This window comes from Podarcis pityusensis (genome assembly GCF_964106645.2).
Source record: "Podarcis pityusensis genome assembly, chromosome: 12".
Classification (NCBI taxonomy): Eukaryota; Metazoa; Chordata; class Lepidosauria; order Squamata; family Lacertidae; genus Podarcis; species Podarcis pityusensis.
In genome coordinates this window covers 46332859-46360843 of record NC_138037.1, presented here as the reverse complement: position 1 = coordinate 46360843, position 27985 = coordinate 46332859, and the positions used below count along the sequence as shown (strand labels likewise).

At 43.2% G+C, this 27985-nt stretch overlaps 2 protein-coding genes and 1 long non-coding RNA gene across 6 annotated transcripts in view; 1 reads left to right on the top strand and 2 right to left on the bottom strand.

Annotated features, from left to right (window-relative positions):
* The window catches only part of LOC308459342 (collagen alpha-6(VI) chain-like), a 62918-nt gene extending 61689 nt beyond the window's left edge, over positions 1-1229 (bottom strand). The window contains exon 1 of the mRNA XM_080974536.1: positions 426-1229. The gene's annotated coding sequence lies outside the window, so the exon portion shown is untranslated. The remainder of the gene's footprint in view (positions 1-425) is intronic.
* The window catches only part of LOC308459590, a 38755-nt gene that overhangs the window by 9359 nt on the left and 1411 nt on the right, over positions 1-27985 (top strand). Inside the window, exons 2-3 of one of the 3 annotated variants that reach the window (XR_013978195.1) lie at positions 1238-1399; positions 19279-19345. This is a non-coding gene — a long non-coding RNA (uncharacterized lncRNA). Of the gene's footprint in view, positions 1-1237; positions 1400-2282; positions 3294-19278; positions 19346-27985 lie in introns of those variants that run through there. The other 2 variants (XR_013978196.1, XR_013978194.1) reach the window with 2 other exon arrangements.
* Positions 6623-27985, bottom strand: part of LOC308459336 (collagen alpha-4(VI) chain-like) — a 97368-nt gene continuing 76005 nt past the window's right edge. For both annotated transcript variants that reach the window (XM_080974527.1, XM_080974526.1), the window contains 9 exons: positions 26310-26345; positions 24987-25023; positions 23079-23090; positions 21782-22275; positions 18855-18945; positions 16621-17292; positions 14629-14725; positions 13647-13804; positions 6623-7327 (listed from right to left, as the gene is read on the bottom strand). In XM_080974527.1, coding sequence (XP_080830653.1) covers positions 7155-7327; positions 13647-13804; positions 14629-14725; positions 16621-17292; positions 18855-18945; positions 21782-22275; positions 23079-23090; positions 24987-25023; positions 26310-26345 — 1770 coding nt within the window. In that variant the 3' untranslated portion in view covers positions 6623-7154. The remainder of the gene's footprint in view (positions 7328-13646; positions 13805-14628; positions 14726-16620; positions 17293-18854; positions 18946-21781; positions 22276-23078; positions 23091-24986; positions 25024-26309; positions 26346-27985) is intronic.

Genomic DNA, 27985 nt, shown 5'->3' with positions numbered 1-27985 from the left:
AACTGCTAGGTTGGCAGGAGCAGGGACCGAGCAACGGGAGCTCACCCCGTCGCAGGGGTTCGAACTGCCGACCTTCTGATTGGCAAGTCCTAGGTTCTGTGGTTTAGGATATATTACTTGATAGGACACAAGTTGATGCACATGTGACCTAGCAAGTATGTATTTACCCATTGTCATTTGGGAAAGCTTTGCATTGCAAGTTGTTCTATAAATGTATCTATCTATCTATCTATCTATCTATCTATCTATCTATATTGGGGGGGGGGGAGAGAGAAAGGGAGAATATAAGAGCAGAAACACCCACAAGGCAAAATTCAAGCAATCCTGCTCTACTCTGCTGCCCAGATTGGATTTCCTAAATGATCAAGCAAAGGAGGGGACCCTCCTTGTCCTATCCAGCGCCAAAGACAGTTGCTGCTACTTACCAAGAGGAAAAAGAAGATGCTTCTCAGGTCAAAACCCATTCAGAGGATCTCAGGAGCAGTGGAAGCCTCTGTAGAAACGATTTGCCACAAAAGGCTCTTCCACACTGAAACGGGATGCATTTTTAAAGTTCTCCGGAGTACTTCGCTCTTCTCCCAAGATGACCTTTCCTGGTCTTTTCTTCCCTGCTACCTAACCTTTCCCTTCTCCAGCCTGTCTTCTTTGCTGATTCCACCACAAGAGAGGAGAAGAGTGAGCCTACCCTTGCCCTGGGAGAATCTCTTACTAACCTGATTTGCTCTTTGGGAATCAATCCAGTCCTATAAATTCCTTAGCCAGCAGCGGTAGACGATGGTCCTGGTGTTTTGTAGATTGTGTAGAGTTGGGGCGTGAGGGGTGAATCAGCGTTCTGACCTAACTCCTTCAGGTGTGGGGCTTCCCCCCTCCCCACTACTGTTTTGGCTGGCAAAGCCATGCCCATTGGTAATGGCTCTGCAAGGACAATTTGGAGATGGATCTGAACTGCTGCTGAACCTTTTGTTGGTTGCCGCTGAGATGCCGGAGTTCCAGTGGGATGATCTATCAAGTGATTTTCCTGGCCTCGCTTGTCCACCATTCTTGGCCAAAGAACGCGGAGAAAATTAGCTGAATAGTTTCTACCTGGAGCGGTTTTGGGGCTGGGGGGGGGGTGGGGGGCGGACAGGATGTATAAATATGATACATCCCTCTGGGGCTTACTGGAAAATGAACACTATGCCCAAGTATTGACTTTCATCGTCGTCATAATTCTAACAGTATTTATTATCATTTCCAGCTATAATAGTGAGAATGTGCCGTTTTACAAGGAGGTTTTGCATCTCACTGTTACTACCTGCATCCTGCCGTCGGATCAGCAGCCAAAGCAGGAATGGGGAACCTGTGACCTTCCATCAACTCCAATTCCCATCAACCTCAGCCAGCAGAAGCCCATGATCAGGTATGGTGAGAGTCGTAGTTCAACATCTGAAGGGCTGTTCCCAGCTCTGTTACAAAACTTGGGTGCTATCCCCACTTTCTGCCAAGCCGCAGCAAGATTCCAGGGGGTTCCAGAGTCTGTGTTCCTTAGGAGACATGGCAGAGACAGTTGCATGGCGAGTTTCCGTCCCCCCCCCCAGTGGAAATAAAGACACATGACACAATTATTAAGGTTAATGGGCTAAATAAGGCCACAACTTTATTGGTTACAGGTAATGAGTGGTATTGGCTTAGGCATTGGTCCTAACCGACTATATCCGGCTTCAGCCCGTCCGCTTGAAGTCCAGGAAGGGTTAACCACCAGTAGGGGGAGTCCTGTTGATGCACATCAACTAGGAACTCCCTCGGGGTCACCACTTGGGGGCGTGCCTTAGGCCCTCACCTCCATAGGCTTTGGACAGGGCCACGCCCCCCCGGAATCCTTTCTCGGAGTACCCTTCAATATGCAGGGCAGGTGATGTCGCTTCCTCCCTTCTTCCATCTACAAAACAATACCAATACCAGTTCCTAACCTCCAATACCAAGGTAGTTGTGACAAGGTAGGCGGAAACCAAGTGGCTGGTGCCAATTTGCCAAGTGGAAAAACTCCTACCAGGCCCCTCAATGGCAACCAACCAAGGTCCATAGCAAGGTCAAGGAATGAAAACCTTAAAGGGCGGGAGGGTGGGAAACAGGAGCAGCTGATAGGCAGGAAAAGAGGGAGATCCCCAGCCGTACTTGCGTTAAATAGGGCAGGCCATGTCCCCAGAGCCAGCCAATTGGCTTGCCAGGGGGTGATGTGGCTGGGGATTCCCCCAATTGCGCAGCGTGGGCCCGTAACACCCGCAATCCCACCTCCTCTGCAGGGCGGAAGTGGCTTTGTAGCTTTAAGAAGAATGGTTTATTCACCTGTTTACACCTTCAGTTTGCATGGAGGGAGTCCAGACCTTACAACATGGTCATTTCAAGAGGAGCTTGTTCTCCACAGCAGTGCAGCTGGAGTCCGAGGCATCTTTCCTAACCAGCCTTTAGCCAGCCTGCCCAAGATGGATGACAGCCTTTCTTCTTCCTTCCTCTTCCCAGAACACCTTGCTAAAACAACCTCTCTTTTCCTGTCTCCTCACTCCCAGTTACCCTGGCAACCTTCCAAACCCCCAATCTCTGTGTTTTGTTTTGTTTCACCCCGGACCCCGGTGGTGAGAGCACCAAATCCTAACCACTAGACCACCAGGGAATCCCCAGTCTCTGTTCAGGGCAAGGGGGTGGGGAGGACAGTTCTCTGGTACAGTTATGCCTCATGTTACGTTTGCTTCATGTTACATTCTTTCAGGTTACGTCCTGCTGCGACCCGGAAGTACCGGAAAGGGTTACTTCCAGGTTTCGCCACTCGCGCATGCACAGAAGTGCAAAATGACATCGCCCGCATGCGCAGAAGCGGTGAATTGCAACCCGCTTGTGCGCAGATGCGCCTCTGCAGGTTGCGCTCTTTTCATGTTGCGAACAGGCCTCCAGAACGGATCCTGTTCGCAACCAGAGGTACCACTGTATTGGCCTGGTCATTCTGCCCAGGAATTCCTCTACAGCTTGTACTTCTTCCTTCACATCTCAAGCCATCCAAATCCTACCATTTATTCATTTCTAGGGTTTAGGGGAGTGTCCCCTCTAATCTATAACACCAACAACCAGTACCAACCCTGGGTGGGGGCATATTTAGGGCAACAGCCTGTGGAACTGGGCTCAAGAGACACATGCCATGAGCTAACTAAACAACAACAACAATTTATTACTTATACCCTGCCCATCTGGCCGGGCCTCCGCAGCCACTCTGGGCAGCTCCCAACAGAATATTAAAAACACAATTAAACATCAAACATTAAAAACTTCCCTAAACAGGGCTGCCTTCAGATGTCTTCTAAAAGTAGTTTATTTCCTTGACATCTGACAGGAGGGCGTTCCACAGGGTGGGCACCACCACTGAGAAGGCCCTCTGCCTGGTTCCCTGTAGCTTCACTTCTCGCAGTGAGGGAACCGTCAGAAGGCCCTTGGAGCTGGACCTCAGTCTCCAGGCTGAACAATGGGGATGGAGATGCTCCTTCACGTATACTGGGCTGAAGCCGTTTAGGGCTTTAATGGTCAGCACCAACACTTTGAATTGTGCTCGGAAACATACTGGGAGCCAATGTAGGTTTTTGAGGACCGGTGTTATATGGTCTTGGCGGCCTCTCCCAGTCACCAATCTAGCTGCTGCATTCTGAATTAATTGTAGTTTCCAGATCACCTTCAAAGGTAGCCCCACGTAGAGCTCATGGCTATAGTCCAAGCAGGAGATAACCAGAGCATGCACCACTATGGCAAGACAGTCTGCAGGCAGATAGGGTCTCAGCCAGCATACCAGATGGAGCGACTCACCTACTCAATAGATGAAACAAATATTACAAATATTGGCCACACTGACCTGTGCTGTATTAGCGCTAGAAGATTAAGATGATGGGTGTGGTGATTGTAATCTGATCCTGCCATCTCTAATTCATGCATGCCAATCAGGCATCAAAAAGTCATTCAAAATACGATGATCAAATGTTGAAGTAGTGCTAAGGCCATGAGTAGGCTAACTAAGGCCCAGCGGCCGGATCTGGCCCAATCGCCTTCTAAATTCGGCCCGCGGACAGTCTGGGAATCAGCGTGTTTTTACATGAGTAGAACGTGTCCTTTTATTTAAAATGCATCTCTGGGTTATTTGTAGGGCATAGGAATTTGTTCATTTTTCTTTTCTTTTCAAAATATAGTCTGGCTCCCCACAAGGTCTGAGGGACAGTGGACTGGCCCCCTGCTGAAAAAGTTTGCTGACCCCTGGCTAAGACCTTCCATGCCTGAGCAGCCATGGTTTTCCCCACAGAATCCTAGGATCTGTAGTTTGTTAAGGGTGCTGAGATGTTCTCCCGTATCAACACCTCTCAGGAATCCAGGGAAAGAGGGATTGATTATTATACCACTCTGGGAATTGTAGCTCTGTGGCTACAACACCTCCTAACACCTCTCGGCACCCTGAACAAACTACAGCTCCCAGGATTCTTTGGGAGAAGACTCCACTGTTTAAAGTGGTATGGTGCCATTTTAAATGTATAATGCAGACAGGTTTGGTTTCAATGAGATTTATGCAGCCCAGCTGAGTGTAAGACTACAGCTATGGTTCACGACATGCCTTTTGCTTTACTGGGATATGTTTATTTTATTTTGTTCTGGGCGTCTGTAAGATATGGCATATGGGAAAGCCATTTCGGATCCTTTTGAGAAACCCAATAGCTGGGCTTCTATACACTCCAGACAGTTAGATTTATGAGCTTAAGGAGCATAAAGAAGAATATGAAAAAATGCAGGAATGTAGCATGCTGTAAAATTCTTTATAGGCATCCGCTAGAGATGGTTTGCAGAGTTTGCTCATGGCTTCTCCATCAAGACTTTCTGTGTTTATTTGTACTACTAATATCAAATTCACTCAGACAGGATTCAATTTAAAGCAGGCTGTGTTCCGGCGTTGTGACTCATGTCTACAGCCTCTTGCCCCTGAGTGGACTAATAGGAAAAGAAGGGATTGGGTCAGAAAGTGTTCCCATCAATTATTTTGGTTAATTTTAAACAAACCAATGCCCCCATTTTCATTTCATCCAGCCACACATTACAAGAGGGACTTTAGGGACGCGGCTGGTGCTGTGGTCTAAGCCACTGAGCCTCTTGGGCTTGCCAATCAGAAGGTCGGCAGTTCGAATCCCCGCAACGGAATCAACTCCCATTGCTCAGTCCCAGCTCCTGCCAACCTAGCAATTCGAAAGCATGCCAGTGCAAATAGATAAGCAGGTACTGCTGTGGCAAGAAGGTAAACACCATTTCCGTGTGCTCTGGCACTCGTTATGGTGCCCTGTTGCGCCAGAAACACTTTAGTCATGCTGGCCACATGACCTGGAAAGCTGTCTGTGGACAAACGTTGTCTCCCTCAGCCTGAAAGCGAGATGAACGCCACAACCCCATAGTAGCCTTTGACTGGACTTAACCGTCCAGGGGTCCTTTACCTTTTTACCTTTGCCTTTTACAAGAGGGACTGTGTGAGGTGATATTTAGTAATATACAACAACACAAAGGCATAAAGTTTTTAGATATGCTGTAAGCTGCCCAGAGTGGCTGGGAAAACCCAGCCAGATGGGTGGGGTATGTATGTATGTATGTATGTATAAAGGTTTACAATGTCCCCATGGTATGGCATAGTGCAGGGATTCCTTCAGCAGTGGCCAGGCAGACTGATGATGGGGGTGGTAGTCCAACCAAAGTTTCAAGAATAAAAGCTGAGAAGGATTAGTAGAAACTTAATCAGCATTTTTTTAAAAAGTTTGGTTTTCTTAACAATGTTAAGCTGATTTACCATACTGGAGAAACTTGACATTTTTTCTTTGGAGATACATTAAAAGTTTACCTAGTCCCTTTTTTATCAACTGCTTGTATTCAAGGCAGTGAAAACAAATATTAAAACAGCAGTTAGACGTCCAAATCAGGTAAAAAATTAGAGAAGCACACCCTTCTGTTTTGTTGAATGTATCCATTGGATTTTTAATAATACTTAGCTAATACTAAGGTGTGTAGGTGGCAATAGGTATGCTACATTATATTGCTTTTTCATATATTTTGTGTTGATTCTGAAACTGAAACTTCAGTGTTTTTTTGGAAATAAATAACACACCATTAAAAAGGACAATACAGTAGTACCGTTGTTTAAGAACAGCTTAGTTTATGAACAACTTGGATTAAGAACGCTGCAAACCCGGAAGTAGGTGTTTTGGTTTGTGAACTTTGCATTGGAAGCAGAACATGTTTCGCTTCCTGTTGGGTGTGTTCCATTTGTAAATTAAGTCCCCCGCTGCTAGGGAAAGCACACCTTGGTTTAAGAACGCTTTGGTTTAAGAACGGATTTCCGGAACGGATTAAGTTCGTAAACCAAGATACCACTATAACTTGCCAATGCAACCCTATAGCTGTTTATTCAGAAGAAATTTCCATTGGGTTCAATGGAACATACTCCAAAATACGTAAATTGCATATTTTATATGAAACAGCAATGTGGGCTTCATATTCATAATACGTTGTTTTGGAGGAACTGCTTTTATTCAAATACAGTGTGTTTATTTCAGACCAAAAAAAAGAGCTGGACTAAGAAGAATCAGTTGCATGAAACATTTATTACTACAATTTTGTAATTTTACACCTTGTGAAAAAACAGAACAGTTCTACTAGCCATGACATTGTGTCAGTGGCAACCCAGAGCTCACTTTCAAATGTTTGAGGTATCGTTTGTCTCCTGTACAAGGTGCACATCTTGGTAATGAAATGATATCAAGTTTTAGTCTTTTTTTAAAAAATGTCCTCAGCTACAAAAAGCACTTCCATAGTCAATGAAGAAATTACTTTAACCCCTACAGAGCTGTGCTATTAATTGATTATAGAAGGAAAAACAAAACAAAACATCCTAAGGAAACCAGAAGTTCTGGTGGACTAAATATGTCAAAATAAATCTGTTGTGTATTTAAGGTACCACAAGACACGCTGCTCTTATCAGATGCAAGCACAAAACTTTCTCTCTGCGCCACAAAATTTAAGACCTGTTTCATTTGATCTTGGGTATTCGTATTTGGGTTTATTCCACCTCTTTAGTGGATAACTAGACCCATTGTTCATGGCTGGCACTCTCCACGTTAGGATGAGTTGATGCATAAAGCTTCGCATTCTTCTCGAGTTTCAAATCTGTTGGCGTTTCCTCCACAGCCACCATACCAGAACTGGGTGCAGATGTGCAGCTTTTTCTCAAAATACCACTTCAGAACGTAATCGTCACACTCGCCATTGTCCATATCCACTATGCAAGCGTCTGAGGGGGGAACAGAAGGGTTCGCGGTTATGATATGAGAAAATGATACATGTTCCTTTTACAAATAGATCATAGAATCATAGAAATGTAAAGTTGAAAGAGACCCCAAACCCCCTGCGATGCAGGAATCTCTGTCAGTTTGCGTATCTTAGTATAGAAAGTATTGACAATAAAAATAAAAAATAATAATAAACTTTTATTTGTATCCCGCAATCCCCCGGGCTCAGGGCGGCTAACATCAAATATAAGCTTTGATATAAAATCAAACAATAATTAAATCACCTCTTAAAAACAAGTCAGGATACAATTAAAATCTGAATTAGATGGCTTTCCACAGGATTTGGGTTGGGAACAGTAAACGCTCATCAGGCCCAACTGTGTACGCTGATCTTATATGGGCCTGTGAGAATGCTGGGAGACCTCTTTCGTACTAGTTCTTATACAAAAAGGGAAGGGGAGTCAGGCTGAGCCCTGACCAAAGCCCTGGTATGTAGAGATCTTTTCTGTTCTGCTTAATTCAAGAGGGCTCTGGAAGTTTCTGGAAACTTCTCTGTGTGAAAGAAGCTTTGTGAATCGTGCTTTGAAATGGAACTGTTATGTACTGAAGTTTTCACCCTGGGCCAGGAGGGGGATACTGTAGATAGTTTTCACTCAGGTCCACATATGCAAATAAGGGATTGAAAGTGACGTTCAGTGATTGGATAGTTACAGAAAATGGTTACTGTTGCATTGTAGTGGAGCTCTATAGAGTGGTACCTCGGGTTAAGAACTTAATTCGTTCTGGAGGTCTGTTCTTAATTGAAACTGTTCTTAACCTGAAGCACCACTTTAGCTAATGGGGCCTTCTGCTGCCACTGCGCCGCTGCTGCACGATTTCTGTTGTCATCCTGAAGCAAAGTTCTTAACCCAAGGTAATATTTCTGGGTTAGCGGAGTCTGTAACCTGAAGCGTATGTAACCCGAGGTACCACTGTATAAGCAGGCTGGCTAAACCCTTCAGTTCAGTTCTGTTCTGGCCTGTGAATAAACAAGAGCTGTTTGAAGAATTGCTGTGTCGTCTGATATGTTCACCCACAACTTAACAGGAACCTTAGCCAGTGATGTTGTTTTAAGAGAGACAAGATGTCTTCCGCTCAGTTGGTCCTGGTTAACAATCCTGCCACTATATTTTGAACCTATTGAAGTTTCTGAGTAGTCTTCAAAGGCAGAACCATGTACATCCCATTACAGTGGTCTAAATGAGACATTACCGGACCATGAATCACTATAGTACTTACTTTGCCAAACCTCTATTAGGCATTACAGAATAACTATAATCTATCAAGGAAGGGCTCTGCCCCTTAGAGGCCTATGAGCATTATGGAGGACATGTGTTCCAAAACATAAACACACCATAACAAAAGGCTTTAAAGAATGAGATATATCATATAAAAGAGCTTTTGCGTGTTCCAAAAAGTTTTCACAAAGGAATCAGCATTAACAAGTCAAACTTCTTGCCATACTTTTTCTGCAATGTTTGAAGAGGGAGTTCACTCTGGCTTTGACGTTGGCAATAACCTCAAGACTCCTCTCCAATTCTATCAATATCTCCTGGCCCTTAAAGCCAGAAGGAAGCTGTTACATAGGAGTAGCAGATGCCAGAACGTGATTTAGTGATTTCATCCTGTTCCCAGCCTATGACCTGCTTCATCTCTTTTCTAATCAGTTCACATCTTCAATTACCAACATCAAAATCACTGAAAGTCCTGAGATCAGCAGAGGAGCACCTACTGGTAGTCCTGCAGAAGCAACAACAACTTATATTTTAAAGAAATAAAAACAACTCAGATGTACAATACCTTTTTGATGCAAATTGGAAACCACTTAAGTAAAAGAACTTCCTGTCGAGCTGTTTCCCCCATAGACTTCAATGCATAGCTGTCAACTTACAGATTTGAAAATAAGGGACCAGCAGCCTCGAAAATAAGGGATCAGCAGCCAAAATAAGGGATTTTAGTCAACCAGCAGCCAAACGAAGCCTCAAGCGGTGGTTCCCACAGTGCAGCAACCCGGCAAAGGGGATGCAGCAAGGAAAACCTCTCCGCTGCGAAGCGCTGAGCAAAGGCAAGTCCCCAGGCAACGCGGCCGATTTGATCGGCACAAAGCATGCAAGCTCCAACCCCCAGTCATTCTTAGACTCCTTATTGGGTGAGCAACGCAGCCAAGCAACACAGTTGGAGCCTCCCTCCTCCCTGGCCGGCAGGGAGGGAGAGGAGCTGCTTCCTTTGAAACCCGAGAAATTTAAGGGACATCATCAATAAGGGACAGCAGCGGGACACGGCGCTGGGATAAGGGACTTTCCCGCCAAATAAGGGACAGTTGACAGCTATGCTTCAATGGCCCCAAATCAGTATAGAAAGTATAAGGAAGTCAAATGAGCTGTCAGCTGCAGGCTTCATTTTTGTAGGGAATGATAAACTCTTCTTAAATGTGTTGCTTAATGGACGGCTAACCATCATGGATGCTTTAGCTGAGATTCCTAAGGGTCCTCTAGTCCAGGAGTTTGGACTAGAGGGCCCTTAGGGTCCTTTCCCACTCTACAATTCTATTATTCTAATTGTCTCCAAGTCAGAAATATCCAAAGACAATTTCACTAACACAGGGCTAAAACCTCTGCTCAGAGCAGGACATGGTTGTTCAATGGCTCGGCTCCTGCCAGAAGGAGGCCAATTGATAGTTAATCCTGGTCTTCCCAAGGGACACTTTGATCTGAAGAAGACCCAGAAGCAGTGCTCCAATGTACTAAGAATTATAAACATCTCTTCGAGCTGGCAAAGACAAGCTCTTTTTGAGTGTAGGCTGTTTTCACAGAAATCGCTTACCTCATCATCAATTAAACACATGGGGTTTTAGCTAAATGTTGCCTTCTTCTGAAAGGAGGAACTTCTTCCAGAGAGGCAAGAGTCTGGCAGAAGAAGGGAACCTTTGAATGAAACCCACTTTGTCTCATCAGCCTACATTATCCATGGCCAAACATCAGTATTACTACACTTTCGGGGGTCAGTTGACACACGTTAGCCAAACTGGCAATCCTTCCCATAAAACGAGGCAGAATGTTCACACGAATATCCCCATTATGTTGTACAGTAGTACATTGGTTCTCAAACGCCTTGGTTCTCAAACACCTTGGTTTCCAAATGGCCAAAACCTGGAAGCAAGTGTTCCGTTTTTCTAACATTTTTTGGAATGTCCAATGCGGTTGTCGGCTATTGTTTCCAGGGCACCTGCACCAATCAGAAGCTGCGCCTTGGTTTTTGAACATTCTGGAAGTCAAACGGACTTCCGGAATGGATTAAGTTTGGTGCTTTTGCACTTGCTATTTATTTTGCGTTTTCGTTTTTGAGGCTTTTTCGGTTAATTTGTTTTTGTGACTGTGTGAAACCCAGTTCATCTACTGATTGATTGATTGATTGATTGACTATTGTATGACTATGTATGGAAGTGAGAGCTGGACCATAAAGAAGGCTGATCGCCGAAGAATTGATGCTTTTGAATTATGGTGCTGGAGGAGACTCTTGAGAGTCCCATGGACTGCAAGAAGATCAAACCTATCCATTCTGAAGGAAATCAGCCCTGAGTGCTCACTGGAAGGACAGATCCTGAAGCTGAAGCTGATACTCCAATATTTTGGCCACCTCATAAGAAGAGAAGACTCCCTGGAAAAGACCCTGATTTTGGGAAAGATGGAGGGCACAAGGAGAAGGGGACGACAGAGGACGAGATGGTTGGATAGTGTTCTCGAAGCTACCAACATGAGTTTGACCAAACTGCGGGAGGCAGTGGAAGAAAGGAGTGCCTGGCGTGCTCTGGTCCATGGGGTCACGAAGAGTCGGACACGACTATACGACTAAACAACAACAACAACAACAACAACAACAACAACAACATGACTATGGAAATGGATAGAAGCCCCCCATCCAAACAATGACGATCATCAGTGCAGGTAATAAAAAAAATTAATTTTAATTTCTATCATCTACAATACTGTCTAATTTATTTTATAGTACAGTTGTTGTTTAGTCATTTAGTCGTGTCCGACTCTTCGTGACCCCATGGACCAGAACACGCCAGGCACTCCTGTCTTCCACTGCCTCCCGCAGTTTGGTCAAACTCATGCTGGTAGCTTCGAGAACACTGTCCAACCATCTTGTCCTCTGTCGTCCCCTTCTCCTTGTGCCCTCCATCTTTCCCAGCATCAGGGTCTTTTCCAGGGAGTCTTCTCTTCTCATGAGGTGGCCAAAGTATTGGAGCCTCAGCTTCACGATCTGTCCTTCCAATGAGCACTCAGGGCTGATTTCCTTAAGAATGGATGCGTTTGATCTTCTTGCAGTCCATGGGACTCTCAAGAGTCTCCTCCAGCACCGTACTTCAAAAGCATCAATTCTTCGGCAGTCAGCCTTCTTTATGGTCCAGCTTTTACTTCCATACATCACTACTGGGGAAAACCATGGCTTTAACTATACGGACCTTTGTTGGCAAGGTGATGTCTCTGCTTTTTAAGATGCTGTCTAAGATGCTGTCTTTTTAAGATACTGTCCATAGTACAGTACATCGATTATTGCTTTTATTTTATGGATCAATGGTCTCGTTAGATAGTAAAATTCATGTTAAATTGCTGTTTTAGGAGTTGTTTTTTTAAAAGTCTGGAATGGATTGATCCGTTTTGCATCACTTTTCATGGGAAAGCGCACCTTGGTTTTGGAACGCTTTGGTTTTGGAACAGAGTTCCGGAACAGATTAAGTTTGAGAACCAAGGTACTACTGTTATGTGTGGCTTGGCAGAACACATATCCATTTCTTGGATTTATTTCTTGAAAGGGTTGTAACTGAAATACGCCCATATGCCAGGAATCACGTGTGGCAGCATACATGATGGCAGGTAGTGAGTGCACAGACTTGATGACTCTATCCCGAGAATAAGATTGTAACTTTATCTATAAACCATCTATAAATAAATTACAATCTTATTCTCGGGGTGTGTCATCAAGTCTGTGTTTTATAGATGGTACCAAAATAGCTAAAATGTATAAGACAAAAACAAATCTGTGCTGGAGGTGTGGTAAAACAGAGGGGACACTTATACATGTTTGGTGGACCTGTGAAAAAATCAAAAGCTTCTGGAACACGGTATATGACGAGCATAAAATGTTTAAGTATAACTTTATGAAAAATACAGAAGCTTTTCTACTAGGGATAACGGACACAGGTATAGCAAGAGAAGATCAGAAAATATTCCTCTATGCCACAGGACCGGCAAGGATCCTAATTGCTAAAAACTGGAAAAAAGAAACTGTGCCAACTAAAAAGGAATGGCAAGACAAGCCAGTACAGTGGTACCTCGGGTTAAGTACTTAATTTGTTCTGGAAGTCCGTACTTAACCCGAAACTGTTCTTAACCTGAAGCACCACTTTAGCTAATGAGGCCTCCTGCTGCTGCCGCACTGCCGGAGCACGATTTCTGTTCTCATCCTGAAGCAACGTTCTTAACCTGAAGCAATATTTCTGGGTTAGTTCTGTTACCTGAAGCGTATGTAACCTGAAGCGTATGTAACCTAAAGCGTATGTAACCCGAGGTACCACTGTATATTGAACTGGCTAGATTAACAGAGGCAATTAGAGATCACACTAGACAAGAGTTTCAAAAAACATGGGGAAAATGCAGAGAATACTTCACAAAACAGTGCCCTAAAATACATACCTGGACTTGTTTTGATTAATGTCTGCAGGAGACTTTGTGGATATTTAAGTTATAATTAGAAAAAACCTTAATAATAAAGGAAACAGTTTATAAGAAGTAAATAAGGAGGCCAGATATAGGATAAAGGAAGTCTTTTATTTCGTTGTTTGTATTGTTGTATGTTATGCTCGCTGTATGTTATGTTCACGTTTAATGAGGGTGGGTTGTGTATTGGGGGTGGGGGTTTATGTTACGTTGTAAATAAAATTCCAATAAAAATTATTTTTGAAAAAAGATTGTAACTTTATCGAACATGTAGAAAGACACAAGAAGAAAGCGCAGGTACTGTTTCTCTGCAGTAACGATGTGATAGACAATGTAACTGGATCCATCTCTAGATTCTGTTCTGGGGGGAAATGGCAGATGATCGTTCTGCTTGCTGCAACCCACCTCAAACTTTAGCACAGCAGATTGTAGCTACCAATGAGAAATATAACTATAAGGGGTGATGGATATCACAGTCATTATTTCTGTCTGTCTATCTATCTATCAATACAAGCAAACATACCTACTGTTCTCTGAATTAGCTCAAAACGTCATTCACCTTGAACACCGATGTCTGTGAAATCATCATACTGTTTCTCTTCTTCTCTGTACTTAATGGGTTCTTGGGTGGCTGCCATAATTTCTTCTTGCATGTTTCCTCCGGGTGATGGAGACGGTCGCAAAGAATCGTTGTAAACTATTTCAGGGAAAACGATACTGAAAAGGGGAATGGAGGGCAGGGCGGAAGAGATAAGACTTCAGATATGTTTGGCAGAAGAGTCATACAAAAGATTCTATTATTCTAAGATATATGGATACCCTAGATCAGGGATGTCCAACAGGTCGATCAAGATCGACTGGTCGATCCCCAGGAGGTTGCAATCGGTCGCTGTCGATGGCGGGCTCATTTTCCTTTGCTTTTGCCTAAGAGCACCCGGCCCTGGTCCCTTTCCCCTGCGCTGTTTTGGTGAGCAACTAATCCCCTTCCCCCTTAAAAGTGCCACCCCCACGGAACCCCAACAAAATGGGCATAAAACAGGGTATAAAATAAGCTCAACAAAAAAGGGGCATTTCCTCTCCTAACAACAACAACAACATAAATAATAATAATAATAATAATAATAATAATAATAATAATAATTTATTATTTATACCCGGCCCATCTGGCTGGGCTTCCCCAGCCACTCTGGGAGGTTTCCAACCAAATATTAAAGTACAGTAATACATCAAACATTAAAAGCTTCCCTAAACAGGGCTGCCTTCAGATGTCTTCTAAAAGTTTGGTAGTTGTTGTTCTCTTTGACATCTGGTGGGAGGGCCACTACTGAGAAGGTTTCTGCCTTCTGCCTTTGACCTGAACCCCTCAAAAATGGGGGTAGATCACTGTCAGATTTAATTCTGAAAGTAGATCGCAGTCCCTCAGGAGTTGGCCACCCCTGCCCTAGATCATTTCCAAATTTTGCTTCCTGCTCCTGCTAAAGCCAATGTAAGTTTTTGTCCCTAATTCTAGAGGAGAGGAACAGATATATATATTTTTGTACCTGTCAGTCCTCCTCATTAGCTGCTGGTAAGTGTCTCCTCGATCCAGGGTTTCACATTCTTCCTGCAGGCCTGGAGGAGGATAAGGATTCATTTCTCCTGAGGGAAAAGAAAAGGGAAAGGAAAGCAATGAAGTAAGCACAGAGTTCTCTGGGTAAATCAAAACTGAAAACATGGACTGCCATAGAACATGGTGTTAGGAACTTTCAGATTTATAATCTCTGGACATATGGGGCACCCTCCATAAATCTGTTGAGTTTTGAAGAAGAAGAAGAAGAAGAAGAAGAAGAAGAAGAAGAAGAAGAAGAAGAAGAGAGCCAGTGTGGTGTAGTGGTTAAGAGCGGTGGACTCATAATCTGGTGAACCAGGTTCGCGTCTCCGCTCCTCCACATGCAGCTGCTGGGTGACCTTGGGCCAGTCACACTTCTCTGAAGTCTCTCAACCCCACTCACCTCACAGGGTGTTTGTCGTGGGGGAGGAAGGGAAAGGAGAATGTTAGCCACTTTGGGACTCCTTCGGGTAGTGATAAAGCAGGATATCAAATCCAAACTCTTCTTCTAATAATACAACAATTTATTATTTATACTAAATCCTGCCTAACTGGTTGAGAGCCACAGCTCCTTTCTTGCTCCAAAGCAACAGCAGTGAAGCTTTAGGAGTGATGCATCCAGGAAACATAGACGGATGCCATTGCCTAGGTCTCCTTTAATCTGCTGTAAATGTTTTGATTGTTTTTCTAATAGGGACAACACCCTGAAAAACACTCAAGTGCAAACTTTGCAGCCTCTTCTGAAGAAGCTTGATGGACATCCATTTCATGCCAAGCTTCTTCTGCACCAAAACAATTCAAATCTGCCCCAAGAAAAATTACACGCTGGGATCAAATTTGTGTATTGCTTAAGAGTGCAACCCTAAACATGCTTACTCACTTTTGAGTGAATCTCACCACGTTCAATGGGGCTTATTCCCCTGTAAATGGGTTAACAGCTGCAATTTTCTAACTGCTCACCTGGACACAATCCCCATTGAGGTCTACAAGTGAGTAGGCATTTAGAGTATGTGATGGCACTGTAAGAGTATAATCTATCCTATAAATCAGGGGTAACCAATTCTCAAGAGACCGTGATCTACTTTCAGAATTAAAAACTGGCAATGATCTGCCCCAGTTTTTGGGGGGTTCAGCTCAATGTTGTTAAGAAATTATACAATTGAATATAAATATAGATGGGAAATGGCTATGTATAGTGAATACTTATCTACTTTTAAAAAATTTCACCTACGATCCTTTTCTTTCACTTCTTTATTTTTTCTTTGTTCTTTTTTTCTGATATCTTTTCTTTCATTTCACTCCTTTATTGTGAATAGCATTTTATACAGGTATAAATAACTGTAAACATGAAAAGAGGCAAAGTATTCTCTAATTTTTTTCCTTGGTTATATGCATTTTCTTTTTCCTTTGTATTTTATTTTGTTGTAAATATGTATGTTTTCTAATTTGTACTTAATAAAAATTATTTAAAAATTTAAAAAAAGCTTTTAAGCTGTTAAGCTTTTTTACAGAGGAGAAAAGGCCCATTTTGAGGGGTTTAAAAAAATGCTTTTAGAGGGGAAATTCCACTTTTTTGGGGGGGATTAAAGGCAAGGGACAAAGGGGTCACTCACAAAAAGATGGATATGGATGAAAACAGCAGCACAGAGAAAGCTCCATCTTCCCTTCCAGAGATCATACAACAATGGAGGATGGGGTGAGGGGATGTGGCAGGAGTCAGTTTTAGCGACACTAAGGAAAGGGAGCCAGAGATCGACCGTGATCTACCAAAACCTCGCAGGGATCTACCAGTAGACCGCGATCGACCTGTTGGAAACCCCTGCTCTAAATGGACCGAGGCAAATTTATGTACGAAGCAACAGGTCATCTAGAATGGCAGATAAACAGCCCCTAGCACAGCATCACTCAGTAGCAAAGGAAGCCCACCAAACTGCGTAGCACTTACGTTTTAAAAGATTTAAGAAGGCTCTACTGAATTCCAGAGCATATGGCAATTCAAGTTTACCAGTCCTGCCCAGGGCCAACAGGTGTTGCTCTACTGGAGCGCTAGAGAGTTCTGTCATCTCCATATCGTCAACTCTACTTCCAAGAGCTAAGGTGAGCATAGTGAATCCTTGGCACTTGGCTTCTAGTGACATTTTCCTCAGTTTCTCCCTGTCCCAGGAACTTGTCTGACTCCCGAGTATTGTAAAGATGACCCTGTGTTTTCTTGGGTTGGGGGCTTCCAAAAATACGTTGCTGATGGTCCAGTCTAGAGCATGTCCTACTGCTGATGGACCTTCCAGCTGGCGAACGGATTCTTCGATGTGCATTTTCATCAGGTTCTTGTTGTCATAGGAGACCAAGTCAAACTCTCCCTTCACTGGCCTTGAGAATCCGTCGACAGTGAAATTTTGCGGAGCCTGCTGCACCAATGCCACCCTCGCCCCTCCATCCGACTCCATGGGTAGAGAAGCAACAACGAAAGAATCCAACATGTTGCTCACAAAGGTCTTCATGGTCTCAAAGTCCTCACTCCCCACGTTCCGAGAGCTGTCGAGGATGTATGTGATGTCCATGTTGATTAGGATGGGAGGGGAATCCATCACCCGGCATTCTGGAGCAGGGTTACACTTATCTGTGAAAGAAACATTAGGCAGCAAGGAATTGCATGGAGCGTCTGATAAGATGTGTTTAGACACTGCTCAAATTTTGCTTTGCTTCTCTCTTAAAGCTATTTCTAAACAATTATTTCTGAAATGCTCGCTATTTGAGACAGAGAACAGAAAAAAAAGCCCTAAACATATTTATACTCTCTCTCTCTCTTTCTCTTTCTCTCTCTCTCTCTCTCTACTGTATTTTTCTGTGTATAAGACTATATTTTTCCTAAATTTTTGAAGTTTAAAATAAGAGGTTGTCTTATACATGTCTTATACATAGTGCATTTTCTTAATTTTGGGTTTAAAAAGGGGGAGTTCATCTTATACATGGGGGCGTCTTATACACGGAAAAATACGGTGTATATATAAGAGAGACTATATTTTATGGTCTATATATTCCAAGTTATATATAATCCTAGCTAATGGAGAGCATGCTCCTTACTTGAAATATATTTTCTTTATACCACAGTTTATTTAGGCCTCACTCAGAGATGAGGCAATGCACTTTTTGTTGCTTAATTATTTAGTTCTAATTACCCCATTGTTTACGGCTGTTTGCATGGTGAGAATACAAATAGACATCAAGATTTAAAACACTAAAAATAATAGTACAAGAATGGTAAAATCACAGGCCAGAATAACAATGGAAAATTAGGCAAAAAAACAAATGTCTTCAAATGCTTACCCAAAAAAATGCACTTTCTCCATATGTTCAAAAACTACAGCTGCAAAGTTTAGTCAATGAAGCTGTTAGATTAAACAATTGGCAAAGCATGCATTCTAACCCCAAAGGGATCCTGACCTGAAATAATCAGCAATGTTTTACAATTATTATTAATAGGCATATTTCTAAAAACAACAGGTAAACGGTATGCTATATGAGAGACGATGGAAAAGGTGTCTTTTAAGATTATACCTGCGGTCACATATGCATTAATCATCCAGAAGCAAAATATGCTTCCTCTTGCAACAGTAATGGCAAAGTTACACCCTTTCCTCCTTTATGTACAAATTAAATGATAAGTGTAACAGCCATAGGGTATTGCCCAGGTGGCTGTAATTTTGGCCTGTGAGTACGCTGAAATGCTGAAATATGGGGCATTTGATTTGTATAGACTGGATATATAGGGCCATGCCACTGGTATTCTGGCAACTTATAGGGAAAGGTATCTGCTTTGGGGTGCTCCCAGTTGGACTCTACTGTGATTACGTCATTACCTACACAATCCTATAAATGATTACTTAGACATCCCACTGATTTCAATGGGGGTCTCTGTCCCTTGCAAGTGGGCAGAAGTTTTTAGCCTCAAGGTCTTTGCTGCCATCTTGACCTGAGAATTGCCACAGTAGCTTTTCTGCTGAGAATAATTAAACAACATTTAGAATACTTGGTGCTTGTTATCCGCAAACTCATCCAACTTCCAAACGAATAAGTTTGAGTTCTGAAATTAAGAAGACCTGTCAGAACAGGTGGGCGGGGGGGGGGGGGAGATTATTCTACATACACTAATTTAAGAACGAACAAAATGAATGGCCTTACCGAAACAGAGAGCACAACGTGAGACTGTGTTCAGGTTCTCATCCTCCTTCGTTTCCCAAACAAATAACTGAAATCGCTGAGTATCATCTGCCTAAATAAATGCAATTTTTAAAAAAATTTAAAAATACATTTAAACAAAAGGAAATGCATGAAAAATGTAGGGTAGAATCCATTGGCTCCCTTCCATTCACAGACAGGTTTTTCTTCCAGTAGATGCTTCCACAAATGGAAGGAGGAAGCTGATTTTCACCCATGCTTCCTCTTCCCATCTCCACCCATTGATAATCCGCTCCAGAAGGTTGAGAGACCCTTCAGAACAGTATGGAAGGTAGGATGAGAGACTGGGAAGGTTTGAGGTCAACCAAAATCGACAACCTTCCTCTCATCAATTAGCAGATGATCAGATGTCTCTGTTCATCACCAGGTATGACCCGTGGTTTTCATAAATAGCACTTTCTCGGTGTTGGCACCCCAATTGTGGAACTCCCTAGGTAAGTTCATTTGTCCTCCACACTGATAATTTTCAGGTTCCAAGACGTATTTACAGTATTCACCCAGTCTTGGGGACATAAAATATGTCCTGGGAGCCAGAGGCTGATATGGTGAGCTGGCTGTGTTAAATTAGGTTCTTCTTGTAGATATGGAGTTTTTAGACACTTTAATTTGAAATTTTGTGATTTTTGTATTGTAATCCTGCTGGGATACTAGGAGAGAAAGGACAACATAGAAATAACTACTACTACTTCTACTACTACATTGCTGTTGGAGGATAGGAAAACCATATTTATGCAGAGAATAACTGGAAGGTAAATTAAGGACTCATCGTGTGTTGCTCACACTGATAAAATGGAAGAGAGAGATCTCAACGTATTTAACTTGTCTTTCCATATTGTACTCCAACAATCGTACTCCCTTCAGAATTGGCTGGACATCTTTTAGGAGGTTTTGCTATTTCAAATCTGAATTATTATTTCCTCGCTGCTCTTTCTCGAGTTTACAGCTTGCAAAACTGAGAAGAAGATTAAAAAGTTGGCAACCGATCAGAGGAAAATCTGAGACTCTGTAGAAGTCGTTAAATTGTTGGACTGGAAGTCAAGCATATGCTTTCACTCTCACGAATGCATGCTACGGCAATTAAAAGAAATAGACAATCCTGGAATAAATTATTGCTATTTTCTGCCAGCCCTAACTTCCACAGGGGTTATGACTGAGGCTCTGTTTACAAACAGTGCTATGTAGACTGAGGTAGAAGAAAGCCAAATCAGATACTGGAAGAACAGATTTCTAGGAGTGAAGGTGCAGCGTGAGTTAATGGAAGTATGAATGCAATGTTTCCATAGAGATTAATTATGCTTTCATCATTATATGACTATGTTGAATCCATTCATACTGTCCAGATTTTGCTTCAGTGTGCTGTTTTTCTGGTGCAAAGACAAATACTCAGTTGGCAATGAATTAAGCTCTAAGTCCTGCAAATTACCATTCACTCCAAAATCTGTAGATGAACTTCCACACCACAAACCAAGATTACAAGCACTTAGAAACATAGAACTGTAGAGTTGGAAGAGACCTCTGAGAGTCATCTAGTCCAACCCCCTGCCCACAGCCATCCCTGGGTGGGTTTGAATCACCAACTTTCTGGTCAACAGCAAGATGCACCAACCCATTGCGCCACCTCTGAGGTCCACTTGTCTGAACACTTTGCTGCTGTCTGGCTATTCTGGTGATGTCTAAAGCAACGTTTTTCTTAAGAGATACAAAGGAGCTTCTTGATCCACCCTCAAAAGCTGTTCTACGTTTCCCCAGAACAATTCTGTAGGACACTTCAAAATTTTGCTATACGTTTCTTAGGGAGCAAGCAACACAGAAACTAGAGCTGAAACTGAAATTCAAAATTTAACCGATGTCCGATTTCACAATTTGGATTTGTCACTGAAATCAGACCCCCCGAAATGTTGACATTCTGGTTCAGAATTAAAATTTGAATTCCGCCATTCTGATTACCATCTGCTAGACAATAAGATGTTTGGTAAAAAAAATAGTGCAAAATTTACTAAATGCTGTTGCAAATAAGCTGTCAGGTTCTTCTGCAACTGATGTGACGGAATCCTGGTCTTTACAAACAGCAGGTGTGATCGGGTATCTGCTTCTGGGATGCTTGTAGAGTGTGCATTTAGATGCTCCCATTTAAATGCTTCTTGGGTGCTTTAAAACAAAAACAAAAACCCATCCCTGCAAGTAGAACGCTGGATATTAAGCAAATGCATTCTAGCCTGGCCTTTCCCCTGACATGCTTGCTCTCAGTACAGGGATGTTTTATAGTTCACAAGAACCAAGCAAGAGAAGTACCGAACAGGAGCTTATTTAAGTAGCAAGACCCATTCACTCAGTATGCATTTGCTGACTGATCATTAATGCCAACAAAGGTCCGTATAGTAAAAGCTATGGTTTCCCCAGTAGTGATGTGTGAAAGTGAGAGCTGGACCATAAAGAAGGCTGATCGCTGAAGAACTGATGCTTTTGAATTATGGTGCTGGAAGAGACTATTGAGAGTCCCATGGACTGCAAGAAGATCAAACCTATCCATTCTGAAGGAAATCAGCCCTGAGTGCTCACTGGAAGGACAGATCCTGAAGCTGAGGCTCCAATACTTTGGCCACCTCATGAGAAGAGAAGACTCCCTGGAAAAGACCCTGATGTTGGGAAAGATGGAGGGCACAAGGAGAAGGGGACGACAGAGGACAAGATGGTTGGATAGTGTTCTCGAAGCTACCAACATGAGTTTGACCAAACTGCGGGAGGCAGTGGAAGACAGGAGTGCCTGGCATGCTCTGGTCCATGGGGTCACGAAGAGTCAGATACGACTAAATGTCTAAACAACAACAACAACATAATGCCAAAAGAGTTTCCGATTGCAGCCTGCTTACCGAAAAGGCTTGTCTCACATTAGGCACTTCCCTGAGGGCAATGACCACAGGTGTGATATCTAGGGCGCTGAATTCCAATACGGCTGTATTGATGGAGGTGGCGTCCTGCGAAGGTCCAGCGGTGAGAAATACTGCAACGTTCCTCATGAGGGCGCCTTGACGATGACGCTTAAAGGCGTTCCTGGCCACAAACCTCATGGCCCTTCCGATATTCCGCCTGCCAGAGGACTTCTCCAGTGGAATTCTCTGAACTGCCTCCATCAGAAGCTCCGGCCTCTGGAAGTCAGAGAACCGGATGAGGTACTTCGTATTGGTGTTATAGGACAGAACCGACACCCGTGCGCCAGTCGGGCAGTTGCTCCTGCTAATCTCGATACCCTTCAGCAAAGACGTCATTATGTCTTTCATCCTGTCAAAGGATTCCGGGGTAACGTCTCCAGACATATCAAGGGCAAATGCTACTTCAGTTGGGTATACTGGACACTTCTTCATACCTTGCCATTGTGGAGGAAAAGAAAAAAGTCAGAAAATTTTCAGAAAAAAAGATACCTTTTCCTATATGTTGAAACAGAATCTGTTTGCATAATAATAATACAGTGGTACCTCGGGTTAAGTACTTAATTCATTCCGGAGGTCCATTCTTAACCTGAAACTGTTCTTAACCTGAAGCACCACCATTAGCTAATGGGGCCTCCTACTGCCGCCGCGCCACCGGAGCACAATTTCTGTTCTCATCCTGAAGCAAACTTCTTAACCTGAAGCACTATTTCTGGGTTAGTGGAGTCTGTAACCTGAAGCATATGTAACCTGAAGCATATGTAACCTGAGGTACCACTGTAATAGTAATAGTAATAATAATAATAATAATAATAATAATAATAATAATAATAATAATTTATTTATACCCTGCCCATCTGGCTGAGTTTCCCCAGCCACTCTGGGCGGCTTCCAATCGAGTGTTAAAAACAATACAGCATTAAATATTGAAAACTTCCCTGAACAGGGCTGCCTACAGATGTCTTTTAAAGATAAGATAGCTGCTTATTTCCTTCACATCCACAGGGCAGGCACCACTACCGAGAAGGCCCTCTGTCTGGTTCCCTGTAACCTCATTTCTTGCAATGAGGGAACCGCCAGAAGGCCCTTGGCGCTGGATCTCAGTGTCCGGGCTGAACGATGGGGGTGGAGACGCTCCTTCAGGTATACAGGACCAAGGCCGTTTAGGGCTTTAAAGGTCAGCACCAACACTTTGAATTGTGCTCAGAAATGTACTGAGAGCCAATGCAGATCTACTTACCTATACAGCAAGCTGGATGAGATAAAAGAAAGGTGATTTAATGTCACTTAGTGTCTTTTGGTTTTGTTCATTTACATACATTACATATCCAATAACAACCCTCAAAAACACACAGACAGAACTTGTGTTGTGTGTTTCGCTTGTTGCGACATTCAATGAAAAATTCGCTTTCGGCTTTGGATAAAGCAAAGTAGCAGAAAGAATGTAGTCACAGCATGTCTTATTTAAGCCGGGAATTGTGAGTTCAGATTTTAGCCCAGCCATGAAATTATTGGCTTGGTTTGCACATAACACTAAGCCATGTTTTCTTTACGAGTTCACCACAAGTTGTCCCTTAGATCATCAGTTAAATCCCGGCTTGTTTCTCTAAACTATGTTTTGTTTTCCGGCAGCTCTTGTCTCATGCCTTTGTAGGCTGGTAAGCAAGCAAGCAAGCCATGGTTAAGGAAAGACGCTGGGTTCACACATATTGCCAAACTATAGTTAACACAAGCAACTATGGCTTCTGACTATGGTTTGTTGGCAGTAAACAAATCACAGTTAAGCCACTGGAGAGGGTTTGAACAATCAGCCAAAGCATGCTTTAACATATCATGGCTGATTGCTGTGTGAACGAGGCCATTGAGTAGCTACGGAACTTGGTATTTTTAGGCTTATTTATAAGATAATACCTCAGTATAGCCATTGTGAGGATTAAAGACCATCTGCAAACTGAAGATTTCAGGAGAACATGACCGATTTGAGACAGGTCCTAACTGGAATGTTACTAGTAAATAAAGTCAATTTAGATGCAAAAATTATAATGTGTGTATTTGTAAAGGTTTCATAATTTATCGTTTTCTGTTTTTGTACATTGGGAATGTTTCTATGCAAAAATGGCAGGTGTATGTTCAAAGGATTGATAAAATTAGACTATGACACAGAGAGAGAGAGAGAGAGAGAGAGAGAGAGAGAGAGAGAGAGAGAGAAAGAGAAAGAGAGAGAGAGAGAGAATACTTTTATCCTTTGGGGTGATATTGTAAAAGACAGATCAACACAGTCCAGTGCTGTGTTACTGCTGTCCTCCATTTACACTCCTAACCAAGGGCAGATGCAAAAGAGAGACAGGATTCTTCCACCTTTAACAGTAGTGTCCATGAAAAAGTTAAACCTGCTGAGATACCTTTTCCAGACAACTATTAAAGGGACACAGGTGGTGCTGTGGGTTAAACCACAGAGCCTAGGACTTGCCGATCAGAAGGTCGGTGGTTCGAATCCCCGCGACGAGGTGCGCTCTCGTTGCTCGGTCCCTGCTCCTGCCAACCTAGCAGTTCAAAAGCACGTCAAAGTGCAAGTAGATAAATAGGTACTGCTCCGGCGGGAAGGTAAACGGCGTTTCCGTGTGCTGCTCTGGTTTGCCAGAAGCGGCTTAGTCATGCTGCCCACATGCCCCGGAAGCTGTACGCCGTCTCCCTCAGCCAATAAAGCGAGATGAGCGCCGCAACCCCAGAGTCGGTCACGACTGGACCTAATGGTCAGGGGTCCCTTTACCTTTATTAAAGGTGCAATAATCCTGTCTTCTTTTGGACACCACAGCTTTTGAAAGTAAGCTCATTTGACAGGAAAGGGGTTCACTTTTAAAGAAATCCCCCAAAGGATGGAGAAACAAATCTATTTAATAATAATAATAATAATAATAATAATAATAACAACAACAACAATAACAATTTCTTATTTTTACCCTGCCCATCTGGCTGGGTTTCCCCAGCCACTCTGGGCGGCTTCCAACAAAGATTAAAAATACATTAAAATGTCACACATTAAAAACTTCCCTAAACATTTAGTGCACACAACCTGCGTCAAATTACAACTATCAGATTGGCAAGGCCCTCTGCTAGTCTTTAGTACTAAAAGGAGGTCATTACTTACGGCAGTTTCCTCTGGTGAAGTTTACAAGTTCACAAGGCTGTAGATAAGGGGGGAAAACCAGTGTGGTCAATGGTGCAATGCTAGGCATGCCTAAATCACAGTGAGTTCAATGGAATTTAGTCCCAGGTGAGTATGCATAAGGCTGCAGCCCATTCTAAAATACAGCTCTCATTTTTAACAGCTACGGCAAATTTTATTTACTGTCAATGAAATGTCAGTTGCCATGTGGGCATCAGAAGGCTGCGTACAACAATCCTAAAACAGCATGTAATAAATAAATAAAAGGCAATTAAATTAACCTGATATAATCAATAACCACCAAGCTGTCAAAAAATGAAGCTCTACGGTGGCAGACATTAGTTGGAACTGTACCAGGTTCCATGTTTCAGCCCAGATTTCCCACTTCTCCCATCCAAAGCCACTTCCGATCTCGGGAGGAGGTGGTGTTGCAGGCGTCACGCCCCCAACACTCGCGCGGAGGCTGGCTCCCAGCCCCGCGCGATCAGGGGAATCCTTTGCCGCGTCATCCCCCTGGCCAGCCAATCGGCTGGCTCAGGGGTGTGGCTTGCCGCATTTAAGGCATGCGCAGCAGAGGATCTTCCTCTTTGGCCGCCGCTCAGCTGGGTGAATTACCCACCCTCCCACCCTTCAAGGTTTCTCCTTTGACCTTGCTATGGACCTCGGTTGGTCGCCGTTAAGGGGCCTGGTAGGAATTTTCCACTAGGCAAATTGGCGCCAGCCATTTGGTTTTTTCGCCTACCTCGTAGCAAATCGTCACAACTTCCTCGGTTAGGCATTGATAGGGGTATTGTTATATAGATGAATGGGGGGAGAAGCGCCATCACTTCCCCCGGTTAGTGAAGGGTAGTCCGGTAAAGGATTCCGGGGGGCGTGGCCCCGTCCGAAGCCTATGGAAGCCAGGACCCAAGGCACGCCCCTGAGCGGTGACCCCAGGGGCGTGCCTAGTTGACGTGCATCAGCAGGGCTCCCCCTGCTGGTGTTAACCCTTCCTGGCCTTCAGGCAGCCAGACTGTCAATTAGGACCAATGCCTAAGCCAATACCACTCATCACCTGTAACCAATAAAGTTGTGGCCAATTTTAGCCCATTAACCTAAATATCGGTGTCTTGTGTGTTTATTTCTACTGGTGGGAGGCGGGAACTCGCCACCCAATGACTGCTTCACTGATCATTTGTTGCCCTTTCCTTTAGCAAGGAAGAATTTTGAAGCTCGGCCGTTAAGAACACAATTCTATGTATATTTCCATTTACTGGTTGATAAGTTCCTGGTGTATCAGGTGTGAGGAAGTAGCTTCTCGCATACCGTCATTGCTCGTTCGCCTTTTTGTCCTTTACGACCCTGAAAAAAGTAGGTATACGTTTAGGAAATCAAATTACCCTCTTCCCCCATTTCTGTATACACTTGTACATAAATACATACACACATGCTGATGAACACACCCCGATATGATGTGTGTGGGGGGGGGGAGTTTCATACATTTTCCTGGTTTGCATAAGTTGGTGGAGCATGAGACTCAAACTCGTAGTCGTGGGTTCGAATCCCATGTTGGGTAAAAAGGCTCCTGCACTGCACAGACTAGATGATCCTCATTGTCCCTTCCAACTCTACAATTCTACAATTTTTTATCATGCTAAGCCAAACCACAAACAAACAAACATGTGGGTTCTCAAGAAGAAGATTGCAGCTGTTTTTCTCTGCTTAGCCTTACGCCCAAAGTAGGGATGGGTGAATATGTCGATTTCCGTTTCTCATTTTCCCGATCTTAAATTGTGTTCTCCACATTTTCAAATCAGTTTACAATTACTTTTTTTTTTAAAGTCTTCATGAAGATTCATCAGTATTTTTGTGTGATTTCTCCTAATATATGTATTTTGCTTAATATACACATATTTGTATGTAATTTCCCTTTAGTATAATGCATTTCTGTATGTTATTTTCATTAATATATGCCTTAATGGGCATAACCTGAAGCAGTTAAAATGTCTGGGGAAACTCGGGTATATGGCAGCCCATATCGGAAGAGTTGGGTTTTTTGGAGAATTCCCCCCCCCCAAAAAAAAGCTTTAAAAAAGCTATTAAAAAAACCCCAACTTTGCCTGCCCTTCCCCCGAAAAAAGCTCAACAAAATATTCAATATATGGCAAGCCTAGTTTTTGAACACATTACTTGTACGAAGAAAGCAGGAAGACATGTAAATTTCAATGGATGACTGTGTTTGATCTCACCTATTGCATTGGAAAAGTGAAGGCAAATTTGCCTTTAAGATGGAAATCAAATCATCCCTCATCCCTAGTAAAAACCCAATTCTTGGCTTATCTGGCTCCAGCCAAGGTTCATTCTATGAACCTTTACCTCTTACGGTTTGTCTGGGGGACAGACAATGAGCTCAGGTTTGGACATAATACAAAGTTAAACGGTGACTTGGCTCACCAGCTAAGAGAAGCAGAGAAGGAGCAAAGTTCTTTCCCTGAGAATCCATGTTTTCTAAGTCATGTTTTGGCTTAGCGTTACATGCAAACTGGGCCATATTCCCTAAGTGATCATGATTCTCCAACATGATCAGCTTGTAATGCTTCCTTCAGCTTGCAATGCTGGTATTCCTTCAGGGAGCACAGAAGCAGGCAATACTTAGTATATTTTCCCACACATCCTAATTCTGTGGGGAACAATGCCCTACCCCTCGGGTAGAATGATGCAGTCCATGGCAGAGAATGTTCAGTTCAGAATAAATGGATTTCTGTGTACAGTGGTGCCTCGCAAGACGAAATTAATCCGTTCCGCGAGTCTCTTCGTCTTGCGGTTTTTTCGTCTTGCGAAGCACGGCTATTAGCGGCTTAGCGGCTATTAGCGGCTTAGCGGCTATTAACGGCTTAGCGGCTATTAACGGCTTAGCAGCTTTAAGAAAAAGGAAACAAACTCGCAAGAACTCGCAAGACGTTTCGTCTTGCGAAGCAAGCCCATAGGGAAATTCGTCTTGC